The sequence below is a fragment of the Myotis nattereri genome, assembly GCF_964212035.1.
Source record: "Myotis nattereri genome assembly, chromosome: 7".
Taxonomy (NCBI): Eukaryota; Metazoa; Chordata; class Mammalia; order Chiroptera; family Vespertilionidae; genus Myotis; species Myotis nattereri.
The window spans coordinates 76,541,313-76,557,354 of record NC_138082.1 but is presented as its reverse complement, the minus strand read 5'-3'; the positions used below and the strand labels follow the sequence as shown (position 1 = coordinate 76,557,354).

The 16,042-nt window shown below is 41.4% G+C and overlaps 1 protein-coding gene across 1 annotated transcript in view; it reads left to right on the top strand.

Moving 5' to 3' along the window:
• Nucleotides 1–16,042, top strand: part of R3HDM1 (R3H domain containing 1) — a 112,248-nt gene that overhangs the window by 94,193 nt on the left and 2,013 nt on the right. The window contains exons 22-25 of the mRNA XM_081095379.1: nucleotides 1,164–1,336; nucleotides 9,805–9,949; nucleotides 15,269–15,351; nucleotides 15,782–15,866. Coding sequence (XP_080951505.1) covers nucleotides 1,164–1,336; nucleotides 9,805–9,949; nucleotides 15,269–15,351; nucleotides 15,782–15,866 — 486 coding nt within the window. The remainder of the gene's footprint in view (nucleotides 1–1,163; nucleotides 1,337–9,804; nucleotides 9,950–15,268; nucleotides 15,352–15,781; nucleotides 15,867–16,042) is intronic.

The following is a 16,042-nucleotide window of genomic DNA, read 5'->3' as shown; positions in this document are numbered from 1 at the left end:
GGCTGCATCTACATAGGCTGCTCTGGCTGAGGATAACTTTGAGATGTCCTTAAGCAGTCAGCCCTTCTGTGGTTTGCCTAGCCAGGTCAGGTTGGTTCTATTTCCAGGGAACTGGAACTACCATGGTTACTGCAGTGCAAACTATGGCCCTTCTAGGGCACAGGATCCTCCCTTACCTTACACTGAAATGGTGAGTGGCAGGCAGATTATGTGCCTAATACCAGCAATGCTGCAGTACTGGTACACAAAAGAAATAAATCCGATAAGAAATAGTTATAATTAATAGTCCTTTTATCTCTACAGTACAATTAGCAAGGTGTTTTGACATATATGACATATATGTAATCATCACAGCTCTTTAAAGCCAGCCAAGGAGGTCTTTCTAGCCTCCTTTTTCAGATGGGAAAACATAATAAAAGAACTTAAATTTTCCTGGAGTCATAGGACATTTCAGGGTACTAAAATTATGCTTTGTTAATTAATTCCAGTCCCAAACTTTTATACTGCATGAAATCGACTTACTAGAAAATAACTTTTCTACTCTATGTCAAAGTTTCTGTAGGTTATTTTTCCCCAGTTTTCTTTGTATTGATAAAAAATGCCTGTTTTAAAATTTATTTTTTATTTTTTTAGTGCTTTATTGAGTTTTAGAGAGAGGGGAAGGACAAGGAATAGAGAGATAGAAACATTGATGAGAGAGAAACATCATTGGTCAGCTGCCTCCTGCACGCCCCTCACTGGGGATTGAGCCCACAACCCGGGCATGTGCCCTGACCAGGAATGGAACCAGTGACCTCTTGGTTCCTGGGTCAATGCTCAACCATTGAGCCACACCCCAGCCGGGCAATTAATTCAATTTTTTTAATTAAGCACTTTTATATATCATATCTCAATTGTGCTACTCTTCACTAGTTTCTGGAATAGATAATTGGACTTTTCTGAATAACTATAGACTTGTTGGTTTCAGGATAAGTGAGATATTTAGGTCTACAGAGTCCACTTTAATGCCATTTTAAACAACACTTTTTGCAAGAAACATTAGGGTTTAAATCTATGTTACATATATTATAGTAAAATTTTGTTCAGAAATGTAAAATTATTGCTATTATCTTGGTCTTTGAAGATTCTGTTTGCTAATGTAGTATCCTAATTCTGATTTTCAGCTGTGCCACCTCCACCACCTAGTGGAGGAATGGTGATGATGCAGCTTAATGTACCAAACAATCCACAGTCTCGTGCCCACTCACCCCCGCAGTGGAAACAAAACAAATATTACTGTGATCACCAGAGAGGACAGAAGTGTGTGGAATTTAGCAATGTAGACAATATTGTTCAGGTAAGATGCTTAATTTTAATACTTTCAATATTTTAGTCACAGAAGATTGACCTAAAAACCTTAATACTGAATTTGAAACCTCAAACAGATTAGTAAAGAAGTTGGAATACTTCTTATATCCAGAACATTTTTTCAACATTTAAATATTATTTCCCAACTTTTGCATATTCAAAAAAACATTTTAATCAGAAGATAAATTAGATCTAAAATTTGATAAAGAAAAAGAATTATGCCATTATCCTACTTTTTCATATAAACTGCATTTTAGTGTAACCAGAAAGTTGATGAGGGAATGCTGTTCATCATAGGAGAAATACAATTAATAAATGTAAAAGCAATGGTAGAATTTAAAATCACCATTTTGGAATCCTATTAAAATAATGGATGAAGAAAAAACCATCAGGTCAGTGTGGCTCAGTTGGTTGAGCATCTTCCCATGCACCACAGGGTTACCAATTCAGTTCACAGTCAAGGCACATGCCCAAGTAGTGGGCTTAGGCCTTGGTCAGGGCGCATGCAGGAGGCAGCCAATCGATCTTTCTCTCTCTCTCTCACTTTCTCTACCTTCATCTCTCTCTAAAATCAATAAAAGAAAAAATAATCAGCAAATGCCAGAAACTTTAGGAAAAGGCTATGGGAAACTTTAAATGGATAGATGAGACAGACAACACTTGAAGTAATTAATCATTCATAGCATCACTAAAAGTGGATCAACCAAACTTATTTGCCTCCTGATATGGTGTAGAGGAAATATACATTATCCCATGATGTGCTCTTATTAAAAAGAAAAGAAAAAAAAAAATCTTGAACCTGAATCTAATCAAGCCTCTAAGTTGAGCTAATACTTTACAGAAAATCCCAGAAAGAAAAAAAAACAACTTATATGATATCATGCCCTTAATTTACTAGACAAATTGGCCCCATTTTTTTTAACAGATAAGAGGCATTTTGAAATGAAGGCTGAGTCTGCTATAGATTAAAAGAGACTCAAAAGATATAATAATCAGATGCAACATATGGATCTTTCTTAGATATTGATACAGTCAAAAGATGTTTTTGGACAAAAAGCGAGTATTTAAATATTTTAATTTTTAGTATGATTAATGGTGTTATTTTTTAAATAGTTTTATCTCTTAGAAATATTTATACACTAAAATATTTTCAAGTGCAATGCTGTGATATCTGAGACTTGCTTTAAATACTTTAGGGAGAAAACAGCAGGAGAAAGCACAAAGTTGGATGATGGAGAGATGGAAGTTTGTTATACTCATCTATCTACACCTCTATATATTTGAAAGCTTACCACATTGAAAGGTTTTGAAAGATATTTTTTAAAGATTATACAAAAAATATGTACAATGCACATAACAAAATCATAGCAAAATAAAAAGTCCAAGATCATTTATAGGCTAGCTCACAAACTACAGCCAATGGCCATTAAACAGATGAAATGTAAAGTTATTTTTTATATAATTGGGAAAATTTAGAAAGATTACTAATTGCACTGTCAGCAGAGATAGGAAGTTACACACTCTTGTACACTCTTGGTGGTACTGTAAATTACTACAACTCTTTTTGGAGACATTTTTCCAAATTGTGGTGTAGGTACATAGCCTTTGGTCCACAAATTCACTTCTTAAAATTTTGTCCAGTAAAAATTGTGGAATAAGCATACAAAAATATGTGTACACGGATATTTTTTTCTTCCCTATTGTAACATTGAAAAACTGGAAATAGTCTTGATATTCCACATTGGCTCGATAAAATCCTGGGAAGACCATAAAGTTAGCTATCAGGCTGACCTTGCACTGAAACAGCTGGCAACAATCAATAAACAAAAACAGTAACAAAAAGAATCCCAGCAAAGCCTGAGGAAATGGGAGAATCTGATTTCCATTCTTACCACATTATCAGAGTCAAATATCTACTTTTAAGCAAACAAAAAAACCCACAAGATAGGGGGTAGGGGAGGGTAGGGGACTGTCAAGGGCAGGGGGGAAAAAAGGACACATATGTAATACCCTTTGTAATACTTTAAGCAATAAAAAATAAAAATAAATAAAATTAAAAAACCCACAAGACATACAAAACAAACAAGAAATTATGGCTCATTCAAAGGAAAAAATATACATCAACAGAAACTGTCCCTGAAAAAGATCTGATGGCAGATCTCCTAGAGTCTAGGACAGGGGTCCTCAAACTACGGCCCGCGGGCCACATGCAATACAAATATTGTATTTGTTCCCGTTTTGTTTTTTTACTTCAAGATAAGATATGTGCAGTGTGCATAGGAATTTGTTCAAAACTATAGTCCGGCCCTCCAACGGTCTGAGGGACAGTGAACTGGCCCCCTGTTTAAAAAGTTTGAGGACCCCTGGTCTAGGACCTAGACAGAGGCTTAAAAACAGCTGTCTGAAGGGTGCTTGAAGAACTAAAGGGTGATTTGGAGAAAGAAAATGTATGAACAAAATGGAAATATCAATAAAGACAGCAAACCTAGAAAGAAACCAAAAGTCAATTCTGGAGTTGAAAATACCGTAATTGAAATGAAAAAATTCACTAGAAGAATTCAGTGGCAGATTTGAGCAGGCAGAAGGAAGAATCAGTGTACTTGAAAATAGTACAGTGGAAAATACCAAGTCAGAGGAACAGACAGGAAAAAAAAAATGAAGAAAAGTAAACAGCCTAAGGGACCTGTGTGACAACATCAAATGGACCAACATACATATTGTGGGCATCCAGAAGGAGAAGAGGGAAAGGGTCAGAGAGAATATCTGTGGCAATAATGGCTTAAAACTTCTAAAATTTGATTTTAAAAACATGAATATAATTGTCAAGCAACTCCACAGACTCTAAGATGAACTCAAAGAGACTTATACTGAGACACATAATAAATCTTTTCAAAGACAAACAGAGAATATTAAAAGCAGCAAGAGAGAAATGACTCATCATATAAAGGGAGCCTCAAAAAGATAATCAGATTTCTCATCAGAATCTTTGGAGGCTAGCGGCAGCAGGTCAGTATATTCAAAATGCTAATAAAGGAACTGGCCCTTGCCAGTGTTTCTCAGTTAGCATATCAGCCTGCACACCAAAGGGTCTTAGGTTCAATTCCCACTCAAGGGCACGTACCTGGATTGCAGGTTCAACCCCCAGCCCCAGTTAAGGCACATACAGGAAGCAATTGATATGTCTCTCTCACATAGATATTTCTCTTTCTCCCTCCCTCACTCTCCCTCTCTCCTTCCCTCCCACTCTCTCTAAAAAAATCAATAGAAACAAATATGCTTGATGAGGATTAGCAAAAAGAAGAAGAAAAACTGCCAATCAAGATCCTTCATCTGGCCCCGCAGTTGAGCGTCAGCCTATGAACCAGGAGGTCACAGTTTGAGCCCAGGTTACAGGCTCTATCCCCAGTAGGGGGCATGCAGGAGGCGGCCAATCAATGATTCTCTGTCACCATTGATGTTTTTCTCTGTCCCTCTTCCTTCCTCTCTAAATCAATAAAAATATATTTAAGAAAAAAAAAAAGATCCTTCATCTGGCAAAACTTTCCTTCAAAAGTAAGGGAAAAATTCAGAATTCCAGATAAACAAAAGCTGAGCCCTACCCTGCATGAAATTTGCAAAGGGGTCCTGCAGAGTGAAATGAAAGAACATTAGGCAGCAACACAAAGGCATATTGAAGAAATAGAGCTCTCAGTTAAATTCATGGGCAATTATAAAAGCTAATAGTGTAATACTAGTCGTTTGTAAGTCTACTTTTTGCTTTGTACATGATTTAAGAGACTCGATTTTTTAAAGTTATCTAAAAGGTAGTATTTTTGTAACTTTGGTTTGTAACTCCTCATTTTGTTTCCTACATTATTTAAGAGACTAATGCACTTAAAAGAATTAGTGTACAGAAGGTAACCAATCAATGCTTCTCTCCCTCTCTCCTTCCCTCTAAGCATGTCTTCAGGTGAGTTTAAAAAAAAAAAGTATTATTGGGTTGTTTGGGGGCATATAGTGTATAAAAATGTAATTTTATAACACTATCAACCAAAAGAGGATGTTTTTTTGTTTTCTTTTAATGTATTTATGTTGATTTCAGAGAGAGAGGGAGGAAGAGAGAGAAACATCAATGATGAGAGAGAATCATTGATTGGCTGCCTCCTGCACACCCCCTGCTGGAGATCAAGTCCCCAACCTGGGCATGTGCCCTGGACCGGAATTGAACCCGGGACCCTTCAGTCCACAAACTGACAGTCTAGCCACTGAGCTGAAACCAGCTAGGGCCAAAAGAGGATGTTAAGTGTGATCCCCAAGGTAATCATACAGAAAAAAAATATATGGAATATATACAAAAAGAAATGAGAAAGGAATTTAAACATTTGATTACAAAAAAGTCAAATAATCACAAAAGAAGTCAGTAGTGCAGGAAATGAGGAACAAAAAAGAACTTTAAGTCATTTAGAAAAATAGTAGCAAAAAAATAATAGTAGATCAAAAGTGTTTGCAAGATACAAAGGACATTATCCTACCTAATAAAAGAGAAACATGGTAATTGGCATACGACCGCTACCCTTCCCATTGGCTAATCAGGGTGATATGCAAATTAACTGCCAGCCAAGATGGCGGCCGGCAGCCAGGCAGCTTAAACTGAACATGAGGCTTGCTTGCTTCAGTGACGGAGGACTGCAGCGTTCCCCGCCTGCCTTGCCGGCCTCTGAGCTTGCAGTTTAAAAAACATTGTAACAAATATAGAAGCTAAACAAAACCCCAGAAACCAGCTTTCAGAGACCTGGGATCTCAGAGCTGGAGTTGATACAGAGTTTCAATTATAGAACCGAAACAAACCAGATACCTGTTTTCAGCAGCTGAGGCCTCAGAGCTGGAGCCAAGCCATAGAGCTAAAGCTAGCCCAGAATAAAAAAAGAAAAAGAAAAAAAGGAGCAGTTGGGAGCTTCAGTCCCAGCCTGAAAACAGCCCTCAGCCCCTCACCCAGACTGGCCAGGCACCCCAGTGGGGGACCCCCACCCTGAAGGATGTGTGACTAGCTGCAAAAAGCCATCATCCCCTCATCCAGGCAGGCCAGGCAGCCCAGTGGGGATCCCCACCCTGATCCAGGACACCCTTCAGGGCAAACCAGCTGGCCCCCCACCCATGCACCAGGCCTCTATTCTATATAGTAAAAGGGTAATATGCCTCCCAGCACCAGGATCAGCGGAGCTGAGAGGACTCCCGGCACCGGGATCAGCATGACAGGGGTCAGCACCCAAACCCCCTGATCGCCCTGCAGCTCTGTATGTGACAGGGGACAGGGCCACAACCTCCCTATCGGCCCTGCTCTGTTCGTGACAGGGGAAGGTGCCCCAACCCCCTGATCGGCTCTGCTCTGTGCCTGATAGGGGTAAGCTCCCCAACTCCTGATCACCCTACGGCTCTGTGTGTGACAGGGTGCAGCGCCTCAACCCCCCCCCCCCCCCACCCCACGGGCCCTGCTCTGTGTGACAGGGTGCGGTGCCCCAACCCCCCCACCCCACGGGCCCTGCTCTGTGTGTGACGGGGTAGAGCCATAACCTCCCCATCGGCCCTGCCCTGAGTGTGACAGTGGCGGCGCCCCAACCCCCTGATCCGCCCTGCCCTGAGTGTGACAGGAGGCGGTGCGCCAACTCCCCTATCGGCCCTACTCTGTGAGTGACAGGGGGGAGCTCCTCAACCCCCTGATGGGCCCTGCTCTGTGCATGACAGGGGGGAGCTCCCCAACCCTCTGATTGACCCTGCTCTGTGCGTGACTGGGTAAGGAACCCCAACCCCCCTGATGGGCCCTGCTCTGTGCATGACAGGGGGTGGCGCCACAACCTCCCCATCGACCCTGCCTTGAGTGTGACAGGGCGCAATGCTCCAGCCCCCCAATCGGCCCTACCCTGAGTGTGACTGAGGGTGGCATCGCAACCTCCCGATCTGCCCTGCTCTGTGCATGACAGGGGTGGCGCCCCAACTCCCCAATCAGCCCTGCTCTGAGCCCGACCAGGGGCTGCACCTAGGGATTGGCCTGCCGTCTGCCACCAGGGAGCAGGCCTAAGCCAGCAGGTCGTTATCTCCTGAGGGGTCCCAGACTGCGAGAGGGCACAGGCCGGGCTGAGGGACCCCCCCCCTTTTCTCCCCGAGTGCACAAATTTTTGTGCACCGGGCCTCTAGTATACTTAATAAAAGTTTCAAGTCAGCAATAAGATATAACAAATATAAGCATGCATCTAATAATAGACAAGCAAAATGCATGAAGCAAAAACCTACACATTTAAAGGGGAAATAGACAATTCTACAATAATATTTGGAGACTCTTAATACTCCACTCTCAATAATGGTTAGAATAACCAGACAGAAGATAAGTAAGGAAATAAAGAACAATAAACCAACTAGATCTAACAGACATATGGAGAACACTACCGGATAGCAGCACCATATACATTCTCTTAGGTGACATGGACATTTTCTAGGATAGACCATATGTTAAGCCACCTAGTAAGTCTCAATAGATTTTTTAAAATATTTTATTGATTTCAGAGGAAGAGAGAGAGAGAGAGAGAAAGATCAGTGCTGAGAGAGACGCACTGATCAGCTGCCTTCTGCATGTGCCCTGGCCGGGAATCAAACCATGACCTCCTGGTTCATAGGTCAGTGCTCAACCGCTGAGCCATGCCGGCCGGGTTCAATAAATTTTAAAAGGTAGATACCATACAAAGTGTCTTCTCTCAAGCAGCATCATACTGTAAGTCCTATCCAGAGCAATTAGACAAGAAAAAGAAATAAAAGACATTCAAATGGGAAAGAGAAGTAAAATAATCTCCGTTCAGAGATAGGATCTCCCCACAAGATACATTTATAACTAGAAAGGAAAAAATAGTAATTTGACAGTGGAGAAACCTATCAGTCACCACCTTCACCAAGCTGTTGAAATAAAAACATCACCAGTACTGTTATGACATATGGACAGCATGTTCCTTCTCATATGATGCACTGAGAAGGACACAATACCACTTCTCTGGTATTCCCTCACCAAATGTATATCATGAACTTTTTTTTTTTTTTAATTGACTTGAGAGGCGGGGAGGAAAGGAGAAAGAGAACACTGATTTGTTGTTCCACATATTTATGCATTCGTAGGTCGATTCTTGTGTGCCCTGATCAGGGATCTAAACCCCAACCTTAGCACATTGGGATGATGCTCTAACCAACTGAGCTATCTAGCCAGGGTTATTGTGAACATTTTTTTTTATTTTAATGATTTTTTTATAAAGAGGAAGGTAGAGGGATAGAGAGTTAGAAACATCGATGAGAGAGAAACATGGATCAACTGCCTCCTGCACACCCCCTACTGGGGATGTGTCCGCAACCAAGGTACATGCCCTTGACTGCAATCAAACCTGGGACCTTTCAGTCCGCAGGCTGACGCTCTATCCACTGAGCCAAACTGGTTAGGGCTATTGTGAACATTTTGATAAGAAAACAGCAGGCATTAGTGGATAGAACCTCAACCTGCAGACTGCAGGGTCCCAGGTTCAATTCCGGTCAACGGCGTGTGCTCCGGTTGCAGGCTTGTTCCCCAGTGGAGGCAGCCGATCAGTGGTTCTCTCTCATCATTGATGTTTCTAGCTCTCTCTCCCGCTCCCTTCCTCTCTGAAATCAATAAAAAATATTTTAAAAAAAGAAAACAGCAGGCAAACCAAAATTGAGGAACATTTCACAAAATAACTGATCTTCAGAATGACCTTCAGAAATGTCAGAGTCCATGAAAGAGAAATAAAACTGGGGCTCTGTTCCAGATTTAAGATCAAAGAGACATGGCAACTAAATGCAACACTTCACTCCATTCTAGATTGGATTCTGGACTAGTTCAAATTTTTTTTTTCTATGAAGTACATTAGTGTGACAATTAGTGGCACTTTTGTGTTTTTAGGAAATAGACAAGGTATTTCAAGATAGGGGGTGTTGTAAGCAATTGATCTCAAAAAGCTCAGAAAAAAATGATAAATCCAGTATAATAGAATATTAACCTTTGGAAAATCTGAGAATTGTACTAATTTTGCAACTGTTCTTCAGGGGTGAATTGTTTTAAAATGAAATGTTAAAACAGTTAATGTGAAAAAAAAGAATGAGGTTGATGTAAATATTCTCTCATCAAGAAGTATCTACAATATTATCATCTAGGTACAAAAGAAAGATTCAAAAATAGGGTGTACAGTCTATTTTCATTTTTGTAAAACATGGCTGTGTGGATACATATGCATAGAAACAATCTGTTACCAGTGCTTATCTTCGGGAGTTGGAAATTATAAATTTCCATAATGTTTTAATTTTTGTAATAACAAGTATATATTATTGTAGTATTATATTTATAATCAAAAAAAATAAAAATTTTTGTCCAAAGGAAACTTGAAAAAAGCCTGACTAAAGTGCTGTTCCATTTTCTTGATGTAATTACAGCACAGCCCTCAACTCAGTAGTCCCATTATCTCACCAGCTCCATCGCCAGCACCAGCTCAGCTATCCACCCTGAAAACTGTTCGTTCTTCTGGACCACCACTTTCCATCATCCCCCCGTTCTCTAGACCTTTTATCCCTGGGCAAGGTATGTGTGCACACAACAAATCACAGCCTCAAGAATTTTAAAATATCAATTGTAATATCTGTGATTTATCTTGGTATTGCTACCTTCCAGTTTTCCACGGGACTACATTTCCACCTTCACCAGGCGTATTTATTACCATATACTCTTCTGACTTTAATATTTCATTACTAATTAATAATTAATTACTAATTTAGTAATTACTTACATGACAGGATTAAAATGGTGTTAACTTATTATCCTTAGACTCCATTCCTCCATAAAAAATGTTCTATAATTGTTTTATATTTCTAATTTCTATATTATAGTAATATATCTCAAGAGTTTATTCAAAAATTTATTAAACATTTATTGAGAACTTGCTATCCCCCTGTTGTACAAAAATAAATAAGATGAAGTCTTCATCCTCATCAATTCTCAGTCTAATTGGAGAAATACACACAAAAGCAATGATCTACACTGATAAAAGACAAACATGCAAATTGACCGTGCCTTCGCTACGCCGTAAGCCACGCTCACCAGCCAATCAGAGCGACTATATGCAAATTAACCCAACCAAGATGGCGGCCAGCAGCCACGGAGCTGGAGCAAGCAGGAGGCTTGGTTGCCCCAATGATGAAGGAAGCCAAGCTTCCGCCTGCCACGGCCCCAGCTCTGAGCTCCACTCAAAGCAACAAAGTGTCTATTATAGAAGGTAAATAAACCCCAGATACCTGCTTTCAGCCGGCTGTGGCCACGGAGCTGGAGCCTTGGGTTGCCCCTGGTGATGGAGGAAGCCAAGCTTCCCTCCCTCCCACCCTGGCCGGTTCTGAGTTCCACTCCAGGCTACAAAGTTTCAATTATAGAAGGTAAATAAATCCCAGAATAAAAAGAAAAAAAGGAGAGGCTGGGAGCTTCCATCGCTGGGGGTGATTGGCCAGCCTGAAAACGGCCCCTAGCCCCTCACCCAGACTGGCCAGGCACCCCAGTGGGGACCCCCAACCCTAAAGGGGGTGTGGCTAGCCTGAAAACAGTTATCAGCCCCTCACCCAGGCTGGCCAGGCACTGCAGCAGGACCCCCGCCCTGATCCGGGACACCCTTCAGGGCAAACCAGCTGGCCCCCACCCGTGCACCAGGCCTCTATCCTATATAGTAAAAGGGTAATATGCAAACTGACCCTAACAGCAGAAAGACTGGGAATGACTGGTCACTATGACACACACTGACCACCAGGGGCCAGACGCTCGATGCAGGAGCTGCCCTCTCGTGGTCAGGGCGCTCTCACATGGGAGGAGCTCTGCTCAGCCACAAGCCAGGCTGATGGCTGCCAGTACAGCGGTGGTGGTGGGAGCCTCTCCCGCCTCCTCAGCAGTGCTAAGGATATCCAACTGCAGCGTAGGCCTGCTCCCCTCTCGCAAGTGGACATCCCCTAAGGGCTCCCGGGCTGCCAGAAGGATGTCTGACTGCCAGCTTAGGCCCAATCCCCTGGGAAGCGGGCCTAAGCCAGCAGGTGGTCATCCCCCGAGGGGTCCCAAACTGCGAGAGGGCACAGGCCGGGCTGAGGAACCCCCTCGAGTGCACAAATGTTTGTGCACCAGGCCTCTAGTTATAAAATAATATGGAAACGATTGGTTTTATTTTCTGGAATTTACTATAAGGATAAATGCGCGCAATCATTGCAAACAATCATTTATGTACAGAAGAGTTTATTCTATAGCAAAACATCTTTTCAGAACAACATAAATGTCCTTTAGTAAGAATTAGATTATAGTATATCCATATATAAGGAATACTATGCAGTTTTCTAAAAATCATGTTTTAAAGAATCATTTAAAGGGGAAATCATTGAAACGTGGGTGATTTTTCAAAATACGTTCCATGGACATTTCAAAAAAGAAGACCTGGAAAAGATGCTCAGCATCATTATTCATTAGGGAAAGAAATATTAAAATCTGAGTGAAATACTATTTTGCCCCCACTAGAATGGCTATAATCAAAAAAAACTACCAACACCGAATGTTGGTGAAGATACAGAGCAACTAAGATTCTCACATTGGTGTGGAAGTGTAATATGATAAAAGCACTTTGAGAAAAGATTTAATAGTGTCTTACAATGTAGCAGTTGCCCTACTAGATATTTACCCAAGAGATGTGGAAACGTGTTTATGAGGACTTGTCCAAGAACATTTATAACAACCTATAATAGCCCAAACTGGACAGACCCAAATATCCAATAGTGGAGACTGGATAAACAAGTTGTCACCTATCCGTGCAATGGAATCCTGCTCAGCAATGAAAATGAACAAAGCAAACTACTGACATGCAACAACATGGAAGAAGCTCAGAGTTACATAAGCAAAAAACAAACCAGACACACAAAAGAAGACATACTATATGATTCCAATTATATGAACTCCAACTAAAGGTGAACTAAACCGACGTTAAAAATCAGATCATGGTATGGATGGGATATGGAGTTGACTAGAAACGAGCTTGAGGGAACTTTTTAGGAAATGGAAATGGTTGTTATCTTTTCTGGGGCATGATTACATGGACTCTTAAAGTTGTTAGAAGTCTTCAAACTTAACACTAAAGATGTGCATTTTGTTTTATGTTAATATGTCTCCATTTTTTTAAAGAATTATAAAATAACATATACACATGTGTGAGCATACACATGTAGAACAAAGACTGGAAAGGTACACACCAAAATGTTATTAATGATGGAATTACTAAGGTGCTTTTTATTTTCTCCTTTGTAAACAATACTCTATTTCCAAATTTTCTACAAAGCCAATTACTTTAACCCAGAAAAATAAAGCATGCTATAAAGTGAGGCGGTTCTCCCTCCCAAGAGCACACTCACACTTTCCCCTCCCGCTCTTCTTCCCCCGGGCACGTTACCCTTACCTTTCTCCCAAGCTCCAAGGGCCCTTCTCTGCCTCTGTAACTTTGTTTCCTGAGCGCATTTCTTCTACAGCTGACTTCTTCCACTTCTGTGACTTTCTAAAGAAGCTTTCTCTTATAAAAAATAAAAGAAATAAGCCAGTTGAAGAAAGATAAATATCACATGATCTCACTCATTTGTGGAATATAATGAACAACAAACTGATGAACAAAAAATAGAACCAGAGACATAGAAGCATGGAACAGACTGTCCAACCTATGAGGGAAGGCTGGGAGGAGGGAGTAAGAGATCAACCAAAGGACTTGTATGCATGCATATACTATAAGTGCCGGGGTTCTTGTTCCGGCATTAAGAAGGGTTCAGCAATCTGGAAAAGGGGCCGTGTATAACTTTAAGAGTCCAGAGACAAAGCATAATTTTGAAAGGCATATGGGGGTCAGAGGAGCTTAGCTAAAAGGAACTAAGATCTCCTTGTCTCAGGACCCCATGCTTTTTATTAACACAAATTGTCCTGAGGCGAGGTGGAAATATACACTTCAAAGGGTCAGGGTTTCATATACAGCGTCCATTGTCAGATTGGGGGAATTAGCCTAGGCTGTTCAGGTGTTTGGCCAGTAGGAGGCAATAACATGTAGATTAAGATGCCCTGAGCTGCCTGGCAGCAAACAATCATCCCTTTTCAGGTTTGGGGAAATGCCACCAGCCATTCCCAATAGGTGACAACATATGTGACTCAGCCCTTGTTGAGTCCCCAAGTTCCATCAACCTTTTGATGAAACTCTTGCAATTATGGCATGTTGGAATTGGCTTCCGGCAAGTAAGCATAACCAATAGACACAGACAGTAGTGGGGTGAGGGTATGTGTTGGGGGGTGGGAGTGCTGGGAAGAGGTCAGTGGGGGAAAAAGACATATGTATTACTTCAAACAATTAAAAATAAATAAAAGAAGAAATTGAAATAGCATGTGGGTTGAAACTATATGGCAGTATAGTAATATTGAGATGCCTCGTCTAGTATGAATGCCCCAAGACAGTGGTCGGCAAACTCATTAGTCAACAGAGCCACATATCAACAGTACAACGATTGAAATTTCTTTTGAGAGCCAAATTTTTTTTAACTTAAACTATATAGGTAGGTACATTGTTATTAACTTAATTAGGGTACTCCTAAGGCTTAGGAAGAGCCACACACCATGGGCCAAAGAGCCGCATGTGGCTCACGAGCCGCAGTTTGCCAACCACGGCCCCAAGAGGAGCACAGAGCACGGTCTATAAGGATGGATCTTTGGTTACTGCCGACTACAACCTCATCTCCATATTTGAAAAGAATACTGCTCCATGGGCCTAAACTTAACTCTGACTTCTTTGCAGCTGTTTTTTTATGCATCTTCACAATTCACATGTGCATGTTGTCTCAGTGCTAAGCCTCTATGTCATACCCGCCCTTCAGCTAGTGCTTGGGAAGGAGCAAGTATGTCATGGGTGTGTTCTGCCAGAGAGCTGCCCAAGCAACATCAGAAAAGAGCCCATAGAGGGATAGAGAGTTCACACCTGCTTCTCTCTGCTATGAAACTGTCAAGAAAGGGGATGCATCATTTCCTAAAGAGGTTTTCCAGCACCTGCCTATCACCCTCTTCCAAACATGGAGTGTGCTAAATGTGGGGATTTGTGGTTAAAATAAGAAGAGAATATAGCAAATGAAAGCATTCTTCTCCAGGACAAAGTTTTTGCAGTCAGCATTTATTAAGCCCTTTCCATGTGATACTTCAGGCATTCTTGAGTGAACCAAAATAATTGAAGGGTCTCCCTCCTGACTAGCCCACACTCCTTGATTCAGTAAGAGGATTCTTGCTCATGAATACCGTAAAGAACTGTGCCACTCTTTCTAAGCAAGTGAAAATTAAAAATACAAACTTTAAAGAGAGCTTACAGTGTAAATACTACTATTGGTTAAGATTCTAAAAATGTTTGTATGCATATATGTAAATACATGCATGCAAATATTTATAGTAGTTAATTGTGAATTTGGGGAACTAGGGAGCTTAATGTTTTTTTTAGGGTCTTTTCCTTCTGAAATGTAAGTTATATTCATTGTTAATCATTAGAGAAAATGTGGATTTTAGCATCTCAAGTGGTTGGAGGAGGTATTTATAGTCATTTTGGTGGATTTCATATGGAATGTTAAGGTATATAGAGAAGTTTCTCTTCATCCTATCCCGTCACCCCAGTTCCCACCACTTACCCTCCTTCATAACCACTTTTATTAGTTCTTAGTCCTTTGAGAAGTTTACACCAACTTTTTAAAGGATATTTAGAACTTTTAATTCTTTTAAAACTATGTCAGAACCTACTGAACTGAGACAACTTAGAAAACTCTAGGAAGTATATTATAACTGAGTAGAGAAAAATATAAAAATGTTTCTGTTGACTTTCAGGAGATGCCAGGTATCCATTACTTGGCCAACCACTGCAGTACAACCCTCCTACTGTTCTGCATGGACACTTGCCACCCCAACAGGTGAGAGTGCCGGCCATCAGACCTTGTAGGCGTTGTTGGCAGAGCATCATATGTCTGTGGCTGAGTGCGGGCCTGGGCCTTCCTATTGGCACTGCACAGGGAGCGCTCTCTGCCTCAGCCGTGGGTTTCTTAGTGTTGTCACTGCCTCATCGAGGGCAGAGCCAGGGGACAGTCGTGCTGCTTGGCTGGGCAGTATCCGGATGGGCTGGGTGCAGGGCATGCTGCTCAGGAAAGCCCAGAAAGTGACTGGTCATAGTGAGGGACGGGGGGCCACTGCCACGAAGGTGGAATTCAAGAGGCCTGGGGTTGAATTTTTCTGCTGAAAATACAAAACCCAGACTGACTATGGTTACGTATTAAGTGTTTAAACATCACAAACATATTTGTCAGCATTGTTAACCTTATTTCTCATCTGTTGCTGGGTTTTCAGGGTCAGTCTGGCAACAGGCATGGAAATCGAGGAAGGAAACAAGCTAAGAAAGCTGCATCCACTGACCTTGGTGCGGGAGAAGCAGGTGTGTCCCTGAGACGGCTGGATGTGCTTCTACAAACTGTTGACCACGTCGCCAGTCTTTAAAACTGTACCCCAGCACAGAAATGGGTTTTCCTCTCCCTGGAGTGCTGCAGAGGTCTTAGGGAATTATGCCGTCCATAATATAGGGTGCTTGAGTATGCTCTTTCAGTGCTATTT